This window comes from Diadema setosum, chromosome 9, assembly GCF_964275005.1.
Source record: "Diadema setosum chromosome 9, eeDiaSeto1, whole genome shotgun sequence".
NCBI classification, from domain to species: domain Eukaryota; kingdom Metazoa; phylum Echinodermata; class Echinoidea; order Diadematoida; family Diadematidae; genus Diadema; species Diadema setosum.
In genome coordinates this window covers 32827106-32853966 of record NC_092693.1, presented here as the reverse complement: position 1 = coordinate 32853966, position 26861 = coordinate 32827106, and the positions used below count along the sequence as shown (strand labels likewise).

General features: G+C 40.0%; 2 protein-coding genes and 1 long non-coding RNA gene across 3 annotated transcripts in view; all 3 read right to left on the bottom strand.

Annotated features, from left to right (window-relative positions):
* Positions 1 to 2904: 2904 nt before the first annotated feature.
* The window catches only part of LOC140232811 (uncharacterized), a 129354-nt gene continuing 105397 nt past the window's right edge, over positions 2905 to 26861 (bottom strand). The window contains exons 5-15 of the mRNA XM_072312928.1: positions 26703 to 26781; positions 26157 to 26274; positions 24677 to 24855; positions 24007 to 24234; positions 21570 to 21710; positions 20606 to 20746; positions 16695 to 16841; positions 6252 to 6374; positions 5126 to 5245; positions 4405 to 4553; positions 2905 to 3658 (exon numbers count right to left, since the gene is read on the bottom strand). Coding sequence (XP_072169029.1) covers positions 3353 to 3658; positions 4405 to 4553; positions 5126 to 5245; positions 6252 to 6374; positions 16695 to 16841; positions 20606 to 20746; positions 21570 to 21710; positions 24007 to 24234; positions 24677 to 24855; positions 26157 to 26274; positions 26703 to 26781 — 1731 coding nt within the window. The 3' untranslated portion in view covers positions 2905 to 3352. The remainder of the gene's footprint in view (positions 3659 to 4404; positions 4554 to 5125; positions 5246 to 6251; positions 6375 to 16694; positions 16842 to 20605; positions 20747 to 21569; positions 21711 to 24006; positions 24235 to 24676; positions 24856 to 26156; positions 26275 to 26702; positions 26782 to 26861) is intronic.
* On the bottom strand, positions 8808 to 12670 carry LOC140232812 (uncharacterized). The gene is made up of 4 exons (XR_011901502.1): positions 12504 to 12670; positions 10054 to 10182; positions 9426 to 9554; positions 8808 to 8911 (listed from the first exon to the last, which is right to left on the bottom strand). It is a non-coding gene; the product is annotated as an uncharacterized lncRNA (long non-coding RNA).
* LOC140232719 (uncharacterized) lies at positions 13071 to 15340 on the bottom strand. The gene is made up of 3 exons (XM_072312836.1): positions 15046 to 15340; positions 14530 to 14676; positions 13071 to 13435 (listed from the first exon to the last, which is right to left on the bottom strand). The coding sequence occupies exons 1-3, from the start codon at positions 15338 to 15340 to the stop codon at positions 13227 to 13229; spliced, it is 651 nt and encodes a 216-aa protein (XP_072168937.1). The 3' UTR covers positions 13071 to 13226.

The following is a 26861-nucleotide window of genomic DNA, read 5'->3' as shown; positions in this document are numbered from 1 at the left end:
CATGGGAAGACGGAAGAACCAAGCAACAAATAATTTCCTTTATTGTGCGTTCTTTTCTTCAAAATGTAAAACTGTTTTTATTTCAAATCACAAATCTATCACTTAGTATAAAATTTGAAGTACACACGTAGTTACACATGCAGATGTGCAATAAAACTTGACAATTTCGTACACAAAATGGTTTGCAATCTCGAAATATGAAATTACCAATGAAGGTAATAGGGACTTAACGAAAATGCAATTTCGTCCTATACCGATCATTTATACTGTCTATAAACTTGGAGTTATTGATAATTCATTACGTACAATTACACGTATTCAAATCAACAAAGGCATAATACACACAAACACATATGAAAAATATGCACACACACACACACACACAGACACACAGACATGCACACAAGAAAATTAATATTTTTTATAATTTGTTTGTAACGTGGTGAATCCCCTTTATCATCTCGTTTTGTTTTAATAAACCTTGAACACTCTGAATTTTTTCCCCCAAATACATGTATCATGATCTTTTACCCGCATTCCATGTTCCCGTAATCTATTGCAATGCGAGACACGAAACCCATCTTCTAGTAAAGTTACTTTTGAGGGGAAAAAAAAAAAGGGCTTTTCAGTTAAAGGCTTATGAAGTGCGCTCACACACTCTGAAACTCTTTAACTCTGTTAAACGCCGGACAAAGAAATACAAAGCTATACCAACCGCTATAAAGGGTTTATCAAATTGTTCAGAAACTTTGCATACTCAAAGCACATTCTACCGATGCTGCTAGTGATCGTTTTGCATTTTTTTTCCTCGAATGCTTATAATGCTTACTTGACGCACAATTTGGGTTGTTTTTTTTTAAATTTCAAGGACATCTCTTCTTGATTTGATGAATCACAGCCCCTTAAACATAGCTTGAAGAGTTTCTCTTTCAGGGAATACGAACATATGGGAAACAAAAAAAAAAGACCTTGCTGAGCATCATGAAATTAGTTCTGTGACAATAGTTACTACGTACATCAGGCCCACTTAAAATACGAGGTTCGTGATACTAATTCACAACTGCGTTGATTTGGCATAACGTTTACAACGGCACGCGTACTTCCCTGCTCACGGGAATACAGCACACCCGTTCCTTTCAACACTGAAAAATGATGATCAATTCTTGGTGAACTTGGAGCGAGAAATTCGTGGCCGTATCATGGTGTATAGAACTTACTGCTCGCTTTGTCATTGCTCCTACTCAGTAATGGCTTAAACTATCCAACAACTACACTCACTGCTACTACAACATCCTCTGAACCAGTTACGCATACAGACGATATATCGCTAGCGAATATGCAGCATGAATTAACGACAACGCTGAAATTGATTGAATACATTAAATAGCTTTGTGTGTTTATTCTCGATGATTTTCCTTAAAATCTTTCCTCTGGTACTCAGTTCTTTGAATTATCAACCCAAATAAGAAAATTTACCATTTATTTTTTTTTTCGTTTTTCTCTCGCTCTCTATCCAAGCAAACATTATTTTTCTTACCTGTGCTTTCATCGTGCCCTTAACACGTTGAAAGAACTCGTGCGCTACTTACGAATACGAAGAAAGGGGGCGCTTGAATAATCTTTTGAAAGTAAAAAAAAAAAATAAATACAAAAATAAGAATAAACCCTGCAACAACAACAACCAAAACTAACTAGGGCTTTACTCCTTCAGAATATCAATGGCACATATGACTTGGACATACCAAAGGATTACACTATGATGTATTGAAGAACAGTGCCATTTTAGAGTGCCCAGTATTGAAATACAAAGGTACAAGTAATGACACTACAATACAGTGTTATCCGAAATGTTTCAAGTTCACAGGAAAACTGATATATATGGCAAAGACTGGATCTTAAAAGTTACTGCTACACCCTCACACTGTATACCAAAATAGAGATAAAAAAGTGAAAGGGAAATAGGATACAGCATATGGTGTTTGTATGGTGTATACACGATAAAATAGCACGACACATCCCTTCAATCCCCCCCCCCCCCCCTGCATACTTGGTGAGGCTTGCTCATGCAACTTGCAAATACTGCAACACTTATTTCGTGTTTCTCTGAAGGATTACTCTGAAAGAATTGCGGCTTGTTAATACTTTTTAAGTATACAAAAGGCTTGAAGGCATACGTTCTCTGTCATGATGTGACGATTTCTATATTATCTCTCTACTCTTCCCTCAAAATCCCTCTTTCATTCATTTGTGCTCTTTCAGGGAATTAAAAACAAAAAAAAAAAACAAAAAGGCAGTGAACTTTGTACTCAATTTCACGAACAAGCTTAACAACAAAACGAAGCAACAAAAGAGTTAGCGCGTATAAAAATCAGCAATAGCTAGAATAGCAACCAGCAATATTAGACCATTGCAACCCGTACGAGTGTATGCACCAATATTTATTGTACATGTAGTATCGGCTGATGATAACAAAGATATAAAGCTGTACGATGATGCTTTCGCTATAAAAAGAATATGAGAAAAAATAAATCAAACAACAGTAAAAACGCAACCAAATATCGTAGAATCTTGACAATCGATAATCCGTTTCGAGCTTCATACCATTATAGCATACATGTATACATGTAGCTATGTGTACATAGTTTACTTAAGTATGACATTTTATAATGCCTACTTCATCTCAATGATATGAAAATACCGTTTTCTAAACCAAATACGTTTCGACGTCTTTATCCTAAACCAAATACGTTTCGACGTCTTTATCGTTTCTGTTTTGTTTTTTGTTTTTTGTTTTTTGTCGAGTGCGAAATCTAAATTGCACAGATGTGTACATGAGAAGGCGTCAGTCATTCTCTCAGCTTTCACTTCGACATCGGTATTGCTGTGCACAATCAGTGGCACTTAAAAGCACCGTGTTGCTAGTCATAATGAAAGGAAAGAAAACAAAGCAAAAAAAAATCATAACAAAACAAACCAAAAAACCCCATAACAAAAGGAAGACAGACTGTGATACCCTTCAATTTCCTCAAATTTAAGACACTCCGGATGACCTTCCTTGCGAGCACTCCAAAGAACTTGGGATGAGGTTCTGATGTGCACGTCTGCGAGGTTTTCACCTGCCCCCTGTCCTCTTTAGTCAAAATAACTCCACATCTGACAATTCAACACAATTTTTAAGTCAAAATTATCGGGCGGCTTTGTACATTATACATAACTTAGTCCTCTCACGCCGCGCATGAAGTTTTATACTTGCATGACAAGCAGGAAGATCAGCCATACGTATATCAGTATTCTAGTAGAAGAGAATATTTCAGGGGTTTTAAACAATCGGGAGTTAACCAGTGTCCATCGTTCATACTAGCGCGGTTTCGTCCAGATCCTCCCGGATGGGTTCTCGCCGTGGCAGGTTGTTCCTGTTTCTGGCCGCCTGCTTGGCGGCTTTCTTGGCGGCCTGCATCTGCTTCTTTCTCCGCTTTTCTTCCAGGCGCCGCTGTTTCTGGGCCTTCTTCAGCGCCTTCAGCTGCTTCGGCGTTAGCTCTCCCTCTGGGATCGTCAGTAGGTCCTCCACCCCATTACCGTTTGCTCCGTTGCCCGTCGCCCCTCCCGTCACCACCTGCTGCCCTCCTTCGCCCTGCTGCTGCCGTTGCCGTTGCTGTGCCTATAGTGATCAATGGTAAAGTTGATGGTAAGGAGACTGAAATGTTCTCACAGTGATGACGGCGAGAGTTCATGGTGCACTTAAATCCAATCTAAAGCATGCTAAAGGCGCAGCTTTTAAGAGTAGAACATTATCTTTACGCCATTATCCTAACTTGCTTTATTGCTACCGATTCTTTCATTTCGGTCAACATTATCGCTGTTCTCGCACTCATAAGACATCAAAGCGGTTTCCCTACAGTTGAAACCTTTTTCGTTTGAAAAATCAAAACGCCCCAAATCCACTCGACTACAAATTTGACACCACTTGCCACGGCGTGACGGAATTCCTGAAGACTTTGATAGTGGATCATAGCTCAAATAGTTTATATCCCAAGAAATCGAACGTTTCTCGGTGTGAAGTATGCAGCTTTCCCTTGTCAAAAGCGTTTTCATGTCAAGGACATAAAACACATGACGATCCACCCACACACACACACACAACATTACGGAAGTGACGGTTGTAAGGCGCACCAGTGGCATGTTTGTTTGCTTTTCTTTTGTCAAACGCTGATGTCTCTACAATGACGACGGGTCTACATAAGCTAGGTGAAAGTGAGTTTTCTTTTATTATGAGGGAAAATGAAGGAACTACAGATTCCAAACTGAGTGTGATCTGTTTACTTTGAACTACAATTTCATGAAAACAACGAAAAAGCAAACAAACCAACAAACAATGCTTTGATACTGGAGCAAATTGAAACTTACAGTAATGACGACAGTGCGGTTACTGATGGGGCGGTTGTCGTCACACAGGCCGCAGCTGGGCGCGCAAAACTTCCTCATGAAGAGAGGGTTCCGACTGCACCAACTCTCTTTGGACCAGGCGCGACACTTCCGGTGGACATCGCGGCACTCTGGTGGACGGGGAAAAACAAGTAGAACAGCAAATAAAACATAGGAATTATGCACATATTATATATGAATAAAAAATATAATAATAACTAACAAGCAGCCCATAGGCCTACATCTTTGTTTCTATTTGCTGCCGGTCTTGCTGCATTTTTCCAGCTGGAAAGATGACTGTAAGATAATACAGTGTTTCATTTTTATTGGGAAATAGGACAAGAAACCTGGTTCGATGAACACAACTCCATATAACAGGTGCTACTACTGATCATAGATTGGGAAAGAGGTAGCTACACATCTTGACGTATATACCACATCGAGAAGTCATCCGTTACTGATTAGTTCCTATGGTAACAAGCTCTATACGATCGAAAGGGTCACTCGTAAAAGGACTTCTGCACATTACAAATTAGTAGCAAAATAAAAATATAGTCGCTCTCGAAAAGGATTTGATGTTGCCGTCAATACGTTAGAGTACAGAGTTGTATTTGACTACGTGTGCAACGAAGTTAACGAATAATGGAATAAAATTACCCCATATGACCCGAGAAGAAAAATAAAGTCTCAATCGAGAACCAACCTTCCACTTCCCCACAGTGTCCGCAGCTTTTCTGACACCTCTCTCTCAGCCCATCTTCGTTGGTCAGGCAGTGACCAGCACGGGCCCATTTTTCACAGCCAGCGTCTATGTCAACGCAACCTGTTGGCAGATAATACACCAGAAAGTGAACAGAACATGAATCCGAGGGCAACACTGCAATATTTATTATGATCTACGCTGTATCCATCTGTTTCCTGTAACTGGTTTTATCAGACTTTTTGAAAACTTTTCCTATAATCAAATTCAAATAGACTTATGACAAAGACACGGTTACAGGAAACAGATGGATCAACAATGGAGGGCATCCCACTGTTTGCCACAAGGCTACAATCGTTGCCTCGAGAAGGAGCCCTGATTATTAAAGGGGAATAACCAGGCATCAACTTAGCAAGCAGTAACATAGAATGAGGATGACGGGTAGCCATCAGACCGCAGAGTACAGGAACCGTACGTTGGACTCCCATTCCACACAATGGAGACCCTTGCGAGACCAGAGGACCTCACATTGGCAAGACTCCGCAGCAGTCTCCAAGACCAGATTAAAATACCGTAGTATGTGGAATGGCTTTACAAAACCCTAAAAAGATCATTATGGGACCCGAGAAGTAAATTTCCAGCAATTTTCTCAAAGATCTCTACATGTGGAACTTTGAAGATTGCTGAATATTCACTGAGAGAGGAATAAGACTATCGACAGATCACTGAATGATCATCTGGCATAATAATTATACCCCACAAGACCTTTGAGAGATCAATCAAAATATCCGAGAGACTGTAGTATTTCCATGATTCCTCATTGATCTCTCTCAAAAAAAATGACTGTCGAAAGATAACTTACAGACTATAATTATAGTAAGACCCTTGAACGCTCGTTGAGAGATCGATGAAAGACTGCCGAAAGATTATTATGAACCATTTCAAAATTTTTGAAGACCAAAGAGACCTTGAAATTCACTGAAAGATTAGAGAGGAATTATGAAAAACATCGGAGATCACTGGAAATCCACTGAATAAATCACTGAGAAATCTGCCATTTTTTTTAAGGGTCTTTCAGTGGTCTTTCCAGAGATCTTGCCATGTGGGGAATAGGGTTGTTAGTACTTACTCTCTTCTGGCGGACACCAGTTGCAGCTGAGACGACAGTTCTCCTCCATGTAACCTACATTGACCTGGCATCGCGTTGTCTCCGCCCAGGTCGGGCATTGCGGGTTGCGATCACGACACTCGCCTGAAGGGTGGACAAGTAAATTTCGGCGACGGGGAAACGGAAATTGAGAAAGGAATATCATTATGACATAGACGTAAAAACGCCGTAGAGATGGTATAATACGTAACCCCTGCTTGTATCATCTTTGTCATGTTATGTGCTCATTTCTTCTTTTCTTTTCGTTCCTGTGTGTGTAACTGATAGTATCAGTTGATATTGGTTTTTTTTTTTAATCTTCATAAACAACTTATTGAGGGACATCAGACATGGCTTGCATGTACAGTGCCTTGATCGAGCACAACATAATATCGTTTGAGATGAACATACACTTGGTTCCAAAACATCACACAAGCCCTGTTCATCATCGTTGTCCCATTACCAAAGATACTACCCCCCCCCCAAAAAAAAAAAAAAATAATAATAATAAAAAGTAAAACAAATAAAACTTCCTTCTGTCCAATTTCCAAACTTGTTTAATATATCATTGTATACGGGGCATGGGTTCATCATCGTCGTACCATGCCCCCATATTCCTCATGCTCATTCTCTTACAAAACGCAAAAGCAATATCAATGATATCGACGCATTCACTTGCCATACGAGACCGGTTTACGAGCCCATTCAAAATTAATGCAAATCTTTTCTATATAAGTTTGTTTCTTACAACGAGAAAACTTGTCCGAGGCTTGCTGTTTAAGCATCACTTGTCATATGCAATCTTGATTTCAAATTTCCAAAGGTACCTCTTGCAACGAGTCGATTTGTATGCTAGTTGCTATATCGGGGTGGGAGGGGAAGGTATTTAATGTCAATTAATTTGAATAAAGAGCGATGTAAACCGGTCTATTCATATTGACGTGCACTGCCCTGATATGCAAAATCATGCTTTCTATGTGAATCTCACATTAGACTATTGGCACTTAATACTTGACGTCTCGACAACTAATTGCCTTCATGTGCACATCTCCATCCGGAACAAAACAACATGCAGTGCAGTGACAAGATATACAAACCAACTACAATCAGCTACGACAAACGGATGCATATGAGTAAATGAGCATACAACAATGACGTAATAATGGCTCTAGAACGAACACCTCGCTCACATCACAGCGAATCAGAACACAAGGCTGGTAACACTCGTAAAAAACACACACACCAAAGTTGCCATGGTTACACGTAAAATACATGTATAAAAAAAATGGTTAGCGGTCACATCGCCACACTAGTGTCTTCTGTGGTATTCTGGATACATCTCGCAAAAAGGAATACGAGGAGTTACAAAGGAGTGGGATAAGAGTGGTATATTGGAATAGTTGGGTTATTGTTTGGTGTTGTCTGGTTTTGCTATACAACAATCTACCATCTAAAAGATCGTAGCAGGTGCTGCTAGCATGTGATTGCAGTTAGTGATATTAAATTCCCTCTCCAGACATGCAAGTTTTATCTTCCATTATTAACCAATGTAAACCCAGAATGTTAATGAGAGTATTGCTTGAGCTCATATATTTAAGCAGAGGGTGGGAACAATTTCGATGAAAGGGTAAAGAACTTTAGAGCCAGCACTTGTGGAAAGCGGTACATAGGGTTTTTTTTTTCAGCATTTTTCCCTCTTCGTGCTTTTTTTTTGACACATAATCTTGCGAAATATTCAAGCACGACATGACAGATTTTGATATTTGTTGGCAGCGTGGGATTGGTTGGGTTCATCAAAGCTTTCAGTGCAGCATGCGGAGACACAGCATTGTGTATAACATGTTTATCCGCATCGACATGGCTGTTGCTACAAACGAGAAGAAAAAAAAAAGCAACGAAATAACACTGACTGATCACAAAAGACATGATGCATTGTCAAGTTCACATATCATTATACAGCTCTCAGTGACTTCTTTAGTGTACTACCTGCATCACACAATTACAAATCAATTTGCATCTAGGTCAATCATGATAAATGATTATATTCTTTGTGCTATTGTTCTCATAAGCTATGAGCTACCTGAATAATGGTTAGTCGATTCGAAGTTGCGTATAGGTCGAGCAGGCCAAAATCTTCAGATATACACTATAGCCATACCGTTTTGAACCCGTAGTAAGAAGGTGTAGACGAGTTGATGTGCAGGAATTTCTGCAGCTGCAGTACTTAAGTTTTTATATGCAGGACGAGCAGAGACAAAAAAAAAAAAAAAAAAAAAAAAAAAAAAAAAAAAAATTCAATGTGACTGTGGAATTCTGGATTTTCTAAAATTGTACCCTTCTACTGATATTATGGAAATGGCACTATCGACGACCGTTGTCATTACTTTTCGATTTCCGCCCGGAAGTTCGACGAGAGCCCGATAACCTCAACCGCGATCTAAGCGACTGGTGAGGGCGCCTTTTGGTCGACGTTTTCGCTTGTTGTGTGGACGCCAAAGGTGGAAGCCTGCCGCCGCGAACCGTCTGGCCGACGCGGCAGAAGCCGCAGCTGTAGGAGCAAACCTCGGCCATGAAAGTGGGGCGTTGACTGCACTTCCCATCCTTGGCAAAGTCGCGACACTTTCGCGTCTTGTCCCTGCAGTCTGGCAAGGCAAAAACACAACCTGACTACTAGGGTACAAAGTCAATGAAGACTTTATGTATAATGATCCTAACTGGCTAAAAACAGTCCTATTTTTTGAGAAAACAAAATATTATAGACACCTGTTCAATATGTGTAACTTCTAAATGGGGCAACAACTACTCTTGAAAATCAGTCGTCAAAAGGTCTTAATAAATACACCTTTTATGACGAGGAAAACATACATCACTGTGTCTATACATTATTCAAATACAAGTCATGATAATCAATGATACATAGAAATTATGTACTTTATTTGGTGATATCTGATCGAGATTAAGAGCACTGAATAACCACTGAAGTAAATTATTTCAGGTCATCCATTTTACCTGAAACCAGCAAGTGGGTCCAACATTCAGATATACGTAGAAAATACATTTTGTGAACAACTCGGGATTCAAACATATCAGTAGAGTATTTTTTTTTTTCTTCTCTTCCCTTTGTTGTGTTCCATTCTTGCCCTCTGCTGTTCTAACCTTCAAACCGTTCTTGCTTGTGACAGACGCCGCAGCTGAGGGGGCACTGATAGGCCATCCAGCCCCGATTGGTTTTGCACTCCCCGCGATCTGCTAGCTCCTTGCAGCGGAACTGAGCATCCATACATGCTATAAAGATGGGCGGCAGTTAAGTTGTTTAAACGTTAAGATAACATTATATTAAAACAGCAAAATATTTTTAGAGTCTCGCCGGCTTCTCATCCCTAGAAGTTTTCAATTCTAATCACACGTCTAGACAAGTGACTAAATTAATAATCAGACAATTATTATGGATTACTTTACAAGATACTGTAATGTTTATACGAGTTGACCGTTGGAGTGTATTCATTCTTGACGAAAAGATATCTAAACATGCTCCTCAATAAAACTGGCGAATGAATGGTGTCACGTTCAAAGCTTTTAAAGAGCATATTACTGCATCACTGTATATACCGTATGCAATTACTAACGTGCATGGCTATTACATACGAAATGAATTTATGCACGTGTTTTATATTTACGATGTGTAATGGAGACAATCCTCGGGCGTGTATAATTGACCATAACCAACCAACACTGTCCCTGTTAAACAGTACAAAGAAGAGAAAGTTCTTGAAAGTATATTTACGTGGAACGACATCGGGCAGCTGGCAAAAGCTGCAGCTCTTCCGGCAGTTGACCCTCATCCAAACGTGTTCCGGGTCACACTTGTCGTTTTTAGCCAGGTTTTCACAGATCGTCTTCTCATCGAGACAACCTGAGGGTTACAAAGTCATAGATACACATATTATTTGAAAACGAAGTAGGTATAATTATTATTGTTGACAACTTGTTATTATCTATCATTCTATTTTCTATGAAATGATGGGAAATCGTAACAACAGCTCTGTAATCTTATCCAAACTGTACAGTCTATTCAAAACAAATGCATATACAAAAGCATAAAAAGACCAAAAAAAAAAAAGCCATCACGACGTTAGAACAAAAGCAGCGATTAATGAATAATGATATATTAACTAAGCGTGCGCGTTTCGAGAATACAGTATTAGATTATAAAGATTAACAATTAATCAGTGCGATTACATCGCGGACTTGGAAAACTTGATGTCGTAAATTTCATATCATAATATTAAAATTATGAGTTTCCTTTCTAAACCTTTTTATAGACCTATTCCTGTTTCATGATAGTGTCGTATAACTTTAAATTATTGCGAATAGTTGCTGTTCACCATATGTCGCCCTTGCACGTCTTGTTATCTACATGTATACATTCAAAATAAAAGGTTAAAAAAGGTTTATTTCAAATTAGTTCTTGGAAGCTGGGCGTTGCCAAAGTTTTTAAGAAACGTTGAAGATAAAGAAAGAAAAACGCGTTGGAAATTCAAACAAACAGGTGACTGTATACATTTAAATCCATGCAGCCTCCTGATGTTGTATAATAACCATCCCACTCCTTAGACAAGTTAACCAGAAACATATACTGGTAGTACTGTTATTAATCGAAATCATCATTTACTGGGGGTGCTGGATAAGCCAGGTTTCAGTCTGCACGAAACCCATGCAGCACAAACTTGCCAAACTGAGAGGCGTTGATCGATAGTTGTGAATGGTGAAAACAGAGGATATTCTTCATTTTTCTGTACTTTGCTGAATATATATATATATATATATATATAAAAAGTACATCAACCTTAACCTAAATTTAATTTACAGTGGGACCATAAGGAGAAGAAAAAGAAAAGAGAGCGAGAGGGGCATAAGAGAACACAAAGGGAACATATCTCTGGGTGTAATTGGGAGAGGAGATAGAAAAGGGCAGATGCTATGAACTTCTGTTGAACCGATAAGGCTCAAGTTACTGAACCATCTGCGAGATGAAGAGGAATTCAAGGATACATGGTATAAATGGACGCGGCTCAGTTGACATATAAGGTTGTATTACTTCCGTCGTTGCGGTTCTGTGATTGATATTGTGTGGTGTCGTGTGAACTTCTTTACCTATTTTAAGTCTAGTTCATTCAGAACATGTTCATCATCTGGGCGCATTGCGTGGTAAATTGCCACAGACACCCAAGTTTGGAAAAATAAGTACATGTTGGCAGCAATGTCTATGTTGTGCCGAAAGAGGGGCTGACACACAGTCATGTTGCGTCTTTGTTGCATCTGTGCAAATTTAGGACGGCTCGGAAGTGGAAGGTTTATGCACGGTGAAATCTGTACGAGTTCGTAGGGGTTATATGCCCACTCATTCTGAAGGAGTCTACACCCTTGGACCCTTGGAATGCAGATGTTTTACGGGTGCAAGGATTTCATCGGCTAAATCTAATATCCTTCTCGATAGAAAAAAAAAAGACACTGTTTTCTTTCTTTAACATTTGTCAGTATGTTTCAGCTCGTTTGTATCATTACAACGGCTAGTAGCTCTGAGAGCACATTTCCTTCGTTTGGACTATTACAAAGGAAAATTTATTATAAACACACATAGAAAAAAAAATGCCGTAACAAAAAATCAGGCTTTTCCTCTCATCATTCTTTTTTATCATTTAGGTGCTTTGTCGAGTACATCTGTTGCTGTAGGCTTCTTAAGTTGAACAGAAAGACAAAACCACGCTGTTAAACCATTTTTAGTTGATTATGTGAATAAACTCTTACCATGAATCGAGTATTCACAGTGGATTGGTTTGAAAAAAAAAAAAAGGATGTCGGAGTTTCAGAATAATTGATTTGTTGTGAGTATGAAAGAAGAGAGTCTGGCTATGCCAGGTTTAATCACATTAAACTTTCCGATAAAGATATTGGATTTCTATAAAGACCAAGTATCCACTGCACTTAAAGACTCATGACAAGAACACAGTTAAAGCAGCTGCTTCAAAGTACATTGAGTTCTACTAGTATGTTAGCTACAAAATTTGACGTTAATCACACTCAACTCTCACTAAATACGATCTGCGTTAATAAAATATTAATGGATTGATTGTCATAGTAAGTATAAACTTGGACGAATGTTAGATTTAGTCACAACTTTAGGCTAAGACACATAGACGCTGTTGCTACAAATATTCTAGAACGACTACGAACCATGCGGTGGATATCATGCGACATCAATGATGACGACCACGACGTCTGTAACGATGGGGTGTTAGGCCAGAATATCTGTGGTCAATCATTGTCCGCCTTCGTGATGGCCGGAGTGCATGCCATCTCGACAGAGTGGACACAAACGACGAGAAACGCACCAAGAAATGAGCACCGGTTTAAGAACCAAATTATATACAATGTCCATGCGTATAACGGCGATTGAGTATAATAATGTTAGCAGCTCAGTCATAATGCAGAAATAAAGAGTAGCTGGACTAGATCAGCACAAAAAAGTGATAAATTTCGTTGTTTTGATAGCTCGGACATTTGATTCCTTTGTGTGCGGTTTGTTGTTTGTTTGTTTTTGCATATTTTCATATCAGCTACTTTACATTATTGTTTTGTTTTCACAATAGCCTATGACATTTTCATGAATAGATTTGATGTATTTTTCAAAATATATACACTAATATCGCAATCATATCGACTAAAACCATTGTTTCAATGATGACACCTATGCTTTACAGTGGAAACTTCAGTGCAGTTTCGCGGTCTGCCAGAATACAAAATTGCAGCAGGTTTGGAGCTGCATTCTTGGGTAAAACATTTTGCTTTCTTTACTTTTTATGCAAAATGTGCGCATTGTAAATGGACTGTCTCTTTCGCCTTCTTGTTCTGAGCTGAACAAAATAATGAGTGTGTTAAAGGTTAACTTCATGCACACTATGGCGGCGGTCTCTTTGAACTATTGCCGCTGACACAGCAGCAGGTGAGGGCGCCCTCGCCCATCGCACCCGGTGTAAAGTCGGACCCAGGTGGCGTCCCACATATGCCGCAGCTCACGGGACACTTCTCATTCATCCAGGCGGGATATTCTGTGCACTCGCCGATAGTCGCCCAGTACGAGCAGTTGTAGTGCCAGTCCACGCAAGCTGAATTTCACAGGAAAGATAAAAAGTGTGAGTGAAGTGGTCAATAATATTGAAATAACCATAATAGCAGATCCAAGGATTAGTTCTGGCTTTGTCAATGTAGACTCCGGTGAGTTTCCCGTTGACATGGACAACCTTTGTTATCATAGCTCTGTATAAAATATGTATATAATCATCATGGTAAATTACTCTTTTAAAAACAAAAATCTGATTTCTTTTCGCATGAATTTTCCTTACTAAGCCAGCCAACTTCACGGACTGTAATTAAGAGCAGTTTCAGAGACAAAACAGCGATAATCATTAGACGGCAGTGTCATAACCATCTGTCAGACACTGTTACTCAACACTACCTTTAAGAATCGATTACCTCAGACAGAATTTTATAATCGTAATTTCACAAGTCCAATCAAACATTGCTGGGAAGTGCACATCGGCATTGCTGCTGCAGTGAAGTGTAATTATCATTAAGCCAATGGTAGCACAACCTCGTGCTGTTGTTTCCGTATGACCAAATCGCTAATGGTAAAACGAATCGACTTTTTCCATTCTTTTCTGTTCGCCAAAATGGGAAGCTGTTATGAACTTCTAATACTCTTTTTCTTTCATTCACGACACCTACACTCATCCAGATGAGTTTATTGTTACAACTACTTTTCTCCTATCAATTACGAGTAACATTGTTACCTATCATTTCAACTTCTACTACTTCTGCTTCTACTACACCTACTACTAGACGACAACCACCACCACCACTTAACTATCATTACTATACTATTACTACTACTGCTACTACTCCTTTTCATCTTCTTCCTGATTCTACTATTGTTAATTACTCCCATCTAAACTACAACCCACATCACACAACTATAGTACACATACTATTACTACCTTTGCAAACACTCAAAACACTACCACTAACACTACCACTGTAATTCCTTGTACTTCTTTGTCTACTACCATTCCAACCCCACACAGCTACCTTGACCAATACCACAACCTATCTCTTACCCTACCTTTATTTACAACATCTATTACCGTGAATATTAGTGTTCCATTACAAATTGCTATTACTGCGAATCCCTGAAATGTCTGACCTGGTACAATGCCGTTGTCTCCACACAGACCACAGCTGACTGGACATTTGATGGCCATCCATTCAGGGTTGCTGGCGCAGTCTCCCGATTCGGACCAGCCTTGGCACGCCTCGTACTCGTCCACGCATCCCTGAGGTTTGGACAAACCTGCCAACATTTCCAACATTTCAGTCTATAAATTTCATAGTGATCATTTCATTCTCGATACTGACTTTGCCAATCCCTCAAGAATTTATTCTAAGAAAATTAAATATTTGAATGAGTCCAGTTTCAGTATTTTGAAAACTTGAACATAGTGATTATGTTTTGAAATCTGAGCTGATGGCATGTCACGCACGCATTTTTTTTTTCACAAATCACAGACATAAAGACAGATAGACAGACACACATCTTCAAACACACACACACACACACACACACACACAAAACGCACGCACGCACGCACTAACATTACACACACACACACGCACTAACATTACACACACACATAAATGATAAAAACAAGCAAACTCCTACCTGTCGTATTTACCGTCCCTCCGTAAAGCTCGCCCTCAACGTGCAACTGCTTATTGCCACGGGGATTTCCCTCCACGTGATCGGGCCTGCCACTGCCCTGTCGTGGCGCCATCGAGCTCTCTTCACCGTCGTTACCGCCAAGGTCTTCCCCCTCGCTCTGTTGAAGATCATCTCCTTCTCCTTCACGTTCGTCCTCATCTCGGTGGTCGTCACTGACGATGGTGACTTCGGGGCTGCACCAGAGGCAGGTTCGGCGACACCGTTCGGCCATCCACTGCCGGTTCTCCTTGCACATGTTCATAGCGCCCCACAGGGGACACTGTTCGTTCGTGTCCTGGCAGTTTGGGGATTCTGCTCTCGAGGGGGGAAAGGCGCGAAATCATGGCATGCAAAACGTTGGAGGGAAGGTGGCGTAAGCACAGGATAATGCAGAAAACAAAAGTACATCGCAGATAAGGTGTTTCTTTTTTGTTTTGTTTTTGTTTTATTTTGTATCTGGATCTAAACAGCTTGAAAGAAAGCTAGGCAAGTCATGGAACCACAGCGGCCGAAGAGGGAAATAATTTGGATGGCATGATGACAAAAAGATGCAAACTATGAAGGTTAGCCTCTATTCAAGGCGCTCTCGACAGCATACCTCATTCAACATGTAGTTTGCGAAACAAGCGCGACGACTCCTATAGACCAGTGAGCAAAGTTTAGGCGGTATGCTGTGAGTGACCTCTTGTTTTCAGAGAGTTGTAGGCCTATGCTAGGCGACGTCAGCGCCTTGAAGAAAGGCTAACTTGACTACTGATAAAAGAGGGGACGTGATAAATCGAGTAGGAATAAATGTGATATGGCATTAGTCAACCTTGATTCTTATGTGCACGGAGGAATATGAAATAGCTCGGGATTCGATGCTTTAAAGGGGGTAACGGGGCAGCATTGATATGACTTTAAGTGATCTTGGAAAAAGTTAGGATAGCCTCTTCCCATGGTAAAAGAATCGTTGTAATGATATTACAAGGTTTAAAGCTTAAGGTCCAGCAGCGGGAAAGCAAGGTGAAAAATTCAATGCAAACTTGAACCTATTGCAAAAGAGGTATGAACTGTAGATTCTTTACTTGGCATTGCACTGCGGTTATTGTGGCGGTTTCCATTGTATGAAATACCTCGTCGTGTCCAAGAATGATTAATAATGACTGGGCCAATGTATTTCTCATTTTTAATAATGAATAGCTGACCCATTGCCATTAGCATACACAGTTCAACAGACATCATCACAACTTGACAACTTACTCATTCGTTGTGTCGTAGAAGATATCGATATCACGCCAGTGGATGCATTTTCGCTGTTATCGGATAACTAGTAGCATCTTCCTTGTTCTCGCCCGCCCACCCCCCCCCATCCTCTCTCTCAGTCTCGAGCACACATACACACACACACACCATACAATATACCGTTCAGTCTCATGGCATGGCAAGCAAATTGTTGCATATTTCTCATCGCAGCATGATCAATGAAACAAAAACAAAAACAAAAAAACGATCATAAATCATGATGCTTTCATGCACAGACGAGGCTATCAAAGCCTCCACCCGCCATTTGCTCAAACGATCGATATCATATATCTATCGATCTCATAGATGCATCATTCGATACATACCGTTATCGATAATTATTCTACCCTCTCCGCCAGTGCACACGTGACAACTTCGTCTGCAGTGGCGCTTCATGAATTTTGCGTTGCTGTTGCATTCCCCTAACGTGGCCCAGTCATAGCAAAGTGTGTTGTCGTCTGTGCAGGAGAGTCCTGGGGGAATAATACAATGGAATGAACAGCACATAGTCTCAGAACATATTCTGACAAATTTAAGACATGAGTAATTGGCTGACTGACCGATACAGCATAGTCTTTGTATGTGACAGTATGATGATGATGATAATAATGATAATGATAATAATAATAATAATAATAATGATAATGATACTAATAATAATAGTAATAATAATAATAATAATAATAATAATAATAATAATAATAATAATAATAATAATGATAATGATAATAATGTCTGAGTTTTCTATATCCAGGTAGTCTCTTTAGTGTTGCCACTGCTCTATACCACAGGGCCCTGCCATTATTATTACCCTAGCAGTGCCTATAGCGTTGCCAGGTACCCATTTATACACCCTGGGTCGAGAGGGACATGGTGGGTAAAAAACATCTTGTCCCGATTAGGAGTCGGGAGTCTCCTCCACTATACCACAGCGCCCCCTGTATCATGTCATTCACATTTCGATCTCCTAAGTTCATGTTGATGGGTTTTCTGTGCCGCCATTACACCGGCCATTTTGGTGCACCTGCACATTTTCTGTATTCACGATGGAAATTCAGTCAACATGAATTTGATGAACAGGCTTTGATGAGCTGTCTAAACTTGAGCTCGGGCTTCTGACAAGTTCAAACGCCAGCACGATCTGCTTTTACTTTCTTATCTCTAAGTGGGGGCACTGTGGCATAGTGGATAACACTCCTTACTTTCAATCGGACGTCTCGAGTTCGAATCTCTCCCAGTACTTACGTTGTTGGACCAATGTTTTTACCCACTATGTCCCTCTCGACCCAGGTTTATAATTTGAACGGGTACCTGGCAACGCTAGGGTAATAATGATGGTAGGGCCGTCTGATAGAGCAGTGACAACACTGAAGAGGCAACACTGAAGAGGCTACCCTGGATAAAGAGCACCATTATTATTATTATTTATGAAAGTGCCTCAGCCTCAGTAAGAAGAGGGCAAGGGGGCGGAGAGGAAGAGGAGGTGGGGCGTAGAGTTGAAAGCTGACGGCATTTTTGCTGCCCTGACAATAATGTCATCACTCCCAAGTAATTCTGGAAGAAGAGACATATCCAATTGAACCCTGGACCTTAAAATAGCTAACCCCATCACATTATATCGTTAACATATCCGATGCAGACATGTCCCGCCATATGCGTGCAATTATGTCAATGTACGATGGGCTCATTTATGCTGGCACTTGCTCTACTTTTCAGTTGGAATGAAGAAGGAACATCAAAGGAGGAAAAAAAGGCAAGCCCGCTCACGCAAATATCGACCAAATACATTATCAACATTTCACCGCCCTGTCTGTGCCTTGGAATGGTAGTCGAACTAAGAGTATCCATTGGGGAAAACATAATCTAAACATGATCTAATTTCCCCTTCCTACGTTGTCCCTCCCGCCCGCATCTTCTCATGAAAAAAAAAAAAAAAAAAAATTATACGCGCCATGTTTCTTATGCGCCAACTTCCCCCGGCGACTCCAAATATGTACGCGATGCGTGACACAAATCGGGCGAACGAGCCTAAAGGCACAGAGCGCAAGATCGTGTAAATTTGGACTTAATCATACTTGCGACGAGCAGCTGGTGTTCCGTATCACGAAGTCATTACTCTTTAACCAGCACGGACAAACCAATAAAAGCAAGGATCATGAAGTGATATCAATCCTTAAATAACTTCAGACGCCTCAGCCAGGGCTTTGTTTTACAAAATTAACGCCTCTGGGCCTTTCGGTATCGCCGAAACGCGTATACTGGCGCGATGGGTCTTATTAGCACGGCATGAATGTAATTTTGTTGTCTATTAAAATATTTGGCGTGACAGGGAAGCCGGAAACACACGAAAAACATGTTAAGATGCTGGCATATGAATTTACTTTAGCCTGCAATGATTGAAATCACGCTGATACCCTGCCGCATCCCATAAGTCCCCATTTTCGCCTTCAATTTCCCTCACGTTTAGATGTAACATTCACGTATTTCACAACAATTTAGAGAAGGAAAGACATGAAACACAAAGAGAGGGAGGGAGGGGGGGGGGGAATCAGAGGCTAGAGTAGAGTGAAAAAGCAACAACACACATATGTCCTGGTAGCTAAATTATCTTTCCCACATAAGTTCCGGACCCCGTGAGAGAATGTATGAATATTCAGTAGACCGTATGACGTAATCATTAACAAGACGCTCTAAGAATGGAAAAAGAACATCTGCTTGCAGCGATATCTCGTGTGGCAAATGGTGTACGTTCAGACTCATACACTTGAGGTCCCAGATTCGAGTCCCAGTTTTTGCTTCAAATCCCACTTTTTGCTCTTTTTTTTTTTTGGGGGGGGGGTTGGTACTACATTTCTTAATTAAATTATTGAACTTTTAAAATTTTCAAAACACAGAAAGTATTGCATGTAATACAAATAGTATCTCACATTATATTGCCGTTTATTCCGTCAATAAATTGAAGTTTTGAGACTTGGGGTCCGGAACTTATGCGGGAAAAATAATTTCGCGTCCTGGTAAGGTTGCACTCGCATAATATCACGTTGGTGGCGCTGTTCTATAACATCCTACTTGATCACTAGTTTATTTTACAAAATGACAGTCCCAAACGGGTGACATACGTTTAGTTTTCATTGACATGGATAACCATGACATATTAACAAGGGACAATAATATCAAAAGGAATGCTCATTTGGAGCAAACTTACGTACAAATGTAACTTACGACTTGCCTATCTTGGGACTTCTTTGTTCGGAATCCACCCACGTATTTGACCCAGTTATAACCTTCATCTCCCGATCAAGTTAAAAGATTTCAAGCAGTATATCACTCGACGGGCACAGCTAGTATCAAGGGAGTCATGGTTTATACAGGTAATGTATACCTTCATTAGCAAATTTACGACCTTTTTATTATCAATCACATTAGGGCTGTCAATTTTATATAGCATCTAATTATACATCGTAACTTTCGGTCCTAAACTAACCCACTGGATGGCTTGTGACAAGATGCATGCACACAGCTTGACATCGGGGTAACTCCCAAGATGAAAATGGATGGATGCTCAAAATTCCACAACATTATAGCAACAACAGTCATGTTAGTCTAGTGACCTATTGAGCTATAAATTACGCATACTGCGAGTGTGCCGAAACTAATAACTCTAAATTGTATGAGGAAAAAACAATCTCACTTTAAATACAATGTTAATTTTTCTTTTCTTCAAATATTTGTATGGCATCCAAAAGAAAGAATTCGAAACGACAAGGTGCTATTTGTACAATCCTGTCATGGGAGAGTGTTCTTTTAAAGGAAACGATTAAATTGCTTTCTAATTATACGATGTCCTGCTTGTTCAACAACGCCAATATACTTGGACAAAAAAAAAAAATAAACAAAACTTTATCTGATTTTTTATCTCTGCATTTTTCACAAAATGAATGTCACACTGCGAAAAAAAAAACTTCAAAAAAGCATCGTTAATTTGAAAAAAAAAATCGTATGAAATCATACAGTATGTGTAAATTGTAATAACAATTATAAACAAACAATTGGAAAATAATCATATAGTCAAATTTTTACGAACAAATGCAGGACATCAGTATCTCAAGCGGAAGCTTAATTTTGATGACGTCCTTCTCTCACAGGAACAATGAACAATCAAACGAACAAACAGCTCCCCATGATTTCATCGCGAAACTTGCGGCGTAAATTCACATGAAGCCGTTAATGCACTTACCCTCCTCTTCACCAGTTTCGGTGTTAACGGCTCTGCACTGCTTACAGCTCAAGCGACAGTTCTGCAACATGTACTGCGGGTTGCGTTCACACTCGCCAATTTTGGCCCAGCGCTTGCAGTTTGATGTTCTGTCGATGCACGCTATTGCAGGAAATTTTTCACACAGGAGAGAAAATGTATCACGATTTGATAGAGGTCACTTATTCATATTTCGCTTGTTACAAATAGTCCCTACTACTAGGCCTACATCGTGAAATACATTCTAAACACAACGCGTTGTAATACACGGTAAACCAATTACGTGCAGAATTATTACCTTCAAGTTAAGTTTGGGCCGTTGCACGATCCACTAAAGCTCAACCGATAAACATCCTGTTCAATGAACAAGTAACTGATGTATCTCTGGCAATTTACTACATGTATTGCATAATTCACCCTGAACAGCAGAAATCAATCTGAAAAATAAAATTGTATATTCATATAAATTTATGGCAAATTATTAGAAAAAAAAAAAGAACTTAAACCACGGAAACTTTCTAGAAACACCTGAAAGGAGGAAAGGAGCATCAGCGGAAAGATTGACAAAATAAATGTTGTCACATTGCAATAAACAGCCAGTTTACAGGCCTGGAGGGAAAAGGTGAAAGTTCTCTCACGGTCCTTTTAAACCTTTCATATTATACGTTCGTCACTTAATATGAATTATGGTCGCAGTCAGTGCAGACGTTGCAGTCTCGATACAGCGGGCCTTTTGAGGGAGGCTGCAGTTAAATTCATGAATGCGTGTACCCCTGTTCATCTCTTGATTTACAAACTGAACACATTATATAAGGCAAAGAGAGAAAGAGAAAACAACAACAACAGCAAGGACGATCAAGACAACAACGACAATAAAAGCGCGCCATCAATAGCCATGTCCAGTGAAGGTAAACGTAAATTTCTGCGGGCCAGACCGCTCACTCACCTAGCCCGTCCCCGTTGGCCAGGGCGATGGTACACCTGTCACAGCTGAAGGGGCAGTACTTCGTCATCCATTCCTTGTTGCTGGTGCACTCACCCATCATGGACCAGATCGGACAGTAGTAAGGGTCAGTATCTTCGCATCCTAATATGGATAATCATAATGAAAGTGATGACAACATTGAAAATAGCAATAATGATAATACTAATTAACATCAATATCGGTCACAATGATGATGATGGTGATGATGATGATGATGATGATGATGATGATGATGATGATAATAATAATAATAATAATAATAATAATAATAATAATTATAATAATAATAATGTTTTTATTGTTAAATTATTATCATTGTTACTACTACTGTAGTAGTAGTAACAATGCTGATAATAATAATAATAATAATAATCATAATAATAACTTAATATACAGATGTTGAGAATAATAACAATAGTTGTAGTAATAATAAAATGTTGTAGTAATAAAAAGTGAAAATCATGCTAACAATAACAAATTAATGTAATGATACCAGTACCACATATACAAATATTGATAAGAACAGGGAGCTCCCTGATAACAACGATGATGAAAGCCTCATCACCATCATTGGCATCATCATTTTCATCTTCTTGATTATCTTCACCATCATCAACACAGTGGGATTTCATTTCAACATGCAAACACAATAGGGCCAAATATTATCGCTGCTATACAGGGACGAGTAACAAGGAGGGGGACCCCACCCCCTTCCCGCAAAGAGCTTTAGAAACGGGAGCAGCGAAATGAGGAACGACATGGCGACGAGATGCACGACGAATGTGACAAAACAAATCATTCGTGTATAGGAAGAAAGATGTGACTGTGTGATTAATAGTGTCAGACAGTCGACAAACGTCATCTCCTGCAAGGCTATTCACATTATATCATGAGGCAGACGCACTCAACATGACGCAATGTACATGTATAAGTGTATAAGACATGATACCTTCCTACATCATTGAAGGCACTGCAAACCTATATCTTCACGCGTATAGAAGATTTTAATTAATTTTTAGTTTTCTTCATGTGGCATAAGGCGAATTGAGAAGTCGTGAGAAACTTCATGTTCACGTGACCTGAGAGACTATCAACTGCACCAGCCCAAAGGACAGAAAGTTGAGATTTAGTCAAGAGAAACTGACATTCAAATCATAGCTCCCACCGATTCATATCTGCTTCATAGTTTCTGTTGCGTGCACGTTACTTGTCGGTCGAAACAAACAAACAAACACCATATAACCTTAATGAACGTCCCACGATATGACATTTATTTTGATTTCCTTCGCATTCGCAACTGCACAACAGGCGAATTCATAGCCGTTTTTCTTTGACGCGGAAGATTGACGCCAAACTGAGTGTTTGCTCATTAGAGTATAACAATGTGACCAGCAGAAAATAACTACTAAAGAGCTGATAATTAGCCTTTAATTGTGACAAAGTGACACGCAGGAGGGAAGGAAAGTGTATCTACGGGAGCGATTCGTGATGGAGAACTTTAAACAGGCAGTTAGCCAACTAGAGCAGGAAGAATCAATCGCAGAATCAATACTGAGGCATCACCACATAATGCTTAACAACTTCCGCAGTATGACTTTAGCATAGCAAACAAGACACTTTGTCATCTAAATTCCACCGTGGACAGTTCGCTGTCCTTAAGTACATTGCATGTAATGCCCAAAAATTAATGCCTTGATATTCAAGTCACACAATTATACAATGCACAGTTATACAATGCACTCGCATGAATAAGTCATTATCATACGATGTTAAAATAAGTACATACATTAAAGTTACATTGAGAGTTCTAACATGAGTAAAGTGAACTGTGACATGGCATTTTGTCTGTGAAATACAATTGCAGACACGAACAGTGACTAAACACTAGACTCCGACGGCGTAACGTCAAGCACTGTATTCGAGAATGGTTTGATGGAAATAAAGATTCTATGGCATTTGCTTCTATGGCAATTTCTCAAATGAAATATCTGAACTCTTAGCCAAACATAGATTCTAACCATACAAACATGACCCTAAGCCCAATCCGCACATCAAACTAAACCTAAAACGCAACCCTAACCCTAAGACCTTCTAGAAAGTAAGACCGGAGCTATTGTCGCAGGAGCTATACGGTTTCACAGACTGGAAATTATGAGATGTGAATGGACAGGAAATATGCACACACTGTCTTGTATGAGTTTGTATTTCATGACATGGGAATGTTGACAGAATCGATAACACCTAAAAAAAATGGTCAAACACCCCAACAATGAAATTAGCGCCCTTTCCCTCCTCCCCTCTCCCTTCCCTTCCTATGAAAGAAACGGTGAAGGAGTTGGATGAAGGGAGAGAGGGTCAGGATGGTGGGAGAACAGCATGGAAAGAGAGGAGAACTTACGACCACACTTGTAGAGGATGTTGATTCTGTAAGCGTCGATGTGGCTGAAGTCGTCCCTGTGTCCGACGTCGCCGATCTGGTAGGTCGGGTAGCGAGGTCCGATAGTTACCGAGTTGCCGTCGTGAGAGAAGGCCGTCAGCGGGTAGTGCATCAACGACAGAAAGTCGTATCCAGTGCCAAGGGTCTGCACGTGGTCGTTGCTGTACTTCCGGAAGTTGTTCGTAAAGCCTATTGATAGAGTATAAGTGAACAAAAGAGAGAAAAATCCAAGAGAGAATGAATACTAATTCATATGTACGAATATCCTAGAAAGACGCAGTAGTTCTGGCGATTGTGTGATGGCGCGATAGATGTAAGAAATAGCTGTTTAGCTTTGTTTAAAGGAGTGAGTGTTTACAGGGAAAATGCAAAAGATGAAGCTACCCGATGAGAGATACAGAAAATGGCCAGGCCATCACTACTCTCCCAGCACCACACAATCCACATTGCTATGTCTCTGTCAGAAGGGATATTGTGGCTAAAACCTGTTCACAAAAGTAAGTTCGCATGGAACAGGATTTGGATTAGGGACCTTAGAGCAATACCCTAGAGCCGTAATCACTACACCGATGTGCAGGCAGTGACGAGTTGATTAACAAGATGGTTGAAGCGGGAGAACCTCTCTCCTCACCTTCCTTGATGTTCTGCCAGTAGATCTCGATGTAGCCGTCGCGGTCGGGTCGATTGTGCTCATGTCTGAAGCCGATGGCGTGCATGAGTTCGTGCATGATGACGCCACGACTGCCCCGGCAGGTTCCCGACAACGAGATCTTCTGACGACCACCAGTCCTTCCGACCATCGACCAGCACCTGTTTCACCAAGAAAACGATCGTATATCAGGATACCGCTCTGAAAATACCACTGTACACTTGTTAGTATTCAACAGGCTACTGCACCATGACCCTGTGCCATGAACCACATGCAGCACATTACTGCAGCTTAAATGCTTTTGTTCAGGTTAGGTTATTGCTATGGCAAATGCAATGATTATCGTTGGCTGAAAATTGCAAACCTCTTTGGCCCTAGCTTAAGAATGTTTTCAGGTTCAGTAAAGAAAGGGCATATGCCACCATAGGCTAGGTGATGATGACATTGATTTGCTCGAATATTCGCGGTCATAATGACACTTAATTTGTACAATCTTACTGCACATAGTCTCAAAATACATTCTTTATCTTCTTTTTTTCTATATCGTAATCATTTGTCATTTTCGCACTTCTAAGAGTGTCTAAACTGGATGATACTGGCTTTCTGATAGACGTTTCATGATTTGTATGCTTCGGTCTGCACACACAAATGCACATAGACACACACTCACACACACACACACACACACGCCATCATGAAAACACATACATACACACACAACTCTCTTAGTTATTATTCTCATTAATGGATAGTTTAGGGATGAATGAAGGGGTCACAACTACCAAACGCTTAAATTTCGCACGTCTTGGACATTGTGCGTGAAAAGAAAGTCAAACAAATAAATAAACAAACAAACAATCAAACACAAACAACATACACACAAACAATAACAACAAATCAACCCTGCCCCTGTTCGAAGGCTGTCTCTGTATTGATGGTGCCCAAGCAGTGCACATTCGTCCTATAAACTATTCGCCATGGCGGGGCGCCCTTTTGATTCCAGACATTTTCCTCGACCTAGCAATGCCGGTCTTTCGTTTCAGCATATACTTAGTAATATGAGTATACGACATAACAAACAAACAAAGAAAGACGAAATAGCAAAACGTTGTAAAAAACAAACAAACAAACAAACAAACACAAAATCAAGAAAAAAAAAAACAGTATCAACAAAAAATATAATTGTATATGAATTAGAACAAAATTACACCGCAGCCAATGTTTTAATTACCATATAAATTCATGTATACTCCCGATAAGACACGTACATATACACGTGGATCAAAACGTGATAGTTATCTTACACAGATCAAAATGTAGAGTGGGGGGGGGGGGGGTTGATAGATGGTGGCACACATGGGGTGTGTCGTGTAATCACGCCTAATGGAATATAACAATATAACATGGCGCCTGTCTGACACCCAAGATGACCGAACTCTGACTCCAAAGTTCTCCGACGTACCCCAGCGACTGGGTGAAGAGGATGTAGTCTCGCTCGATGGTCCTTGGTCGGAACCGAATGCAAGTCATCTCGTGGAATCTTTGCATGGCATCTAGGATCCGCTTCTTGTGCTTGTCGGCTGCAAGAAAAAGAAAAAAAAAAAGTTGCATTTATTACGTTGATCATCCCTACTAAACTTGCATACTTCTAACTTCTTTACAGCAACTATTCCCACATCGATCCTCGATGGTAACATACATACGTACAATATACCATAAACGTACAATACGCAGCATACTTGATGGATTTACACTTATCTTTCTGCACGTTGAAACATCCAGCTTGTTAACATGTACTCTAATCAACGTATTTATGTAGTTTTCTGAGCGGTTCCGGTTACACCGGCAGATAATAAACGGCATGATAACCAAGAAGACAAAAATTCTAAACAAAAACTTGCACAATCTGACAATGCCAGCATAATATCATAATATGATTCTAAGAATAATTTCTTACAAATCTTAATGCATTAATCTTATTTGGAATACTGCAATGAGAGTCACTCACTGAAGTAACCGTCGATGACGTAGGGAACGGCAGCACCCGGCCACAGACTTTCTCGATCACGAAGCGCATTTCGACGTTTCTGTCGTAGGAAACGTAAGAAAATACATGACGATTATATAAAAGATCAAATTGAAACTTACTGATGCAGGCATAACTACA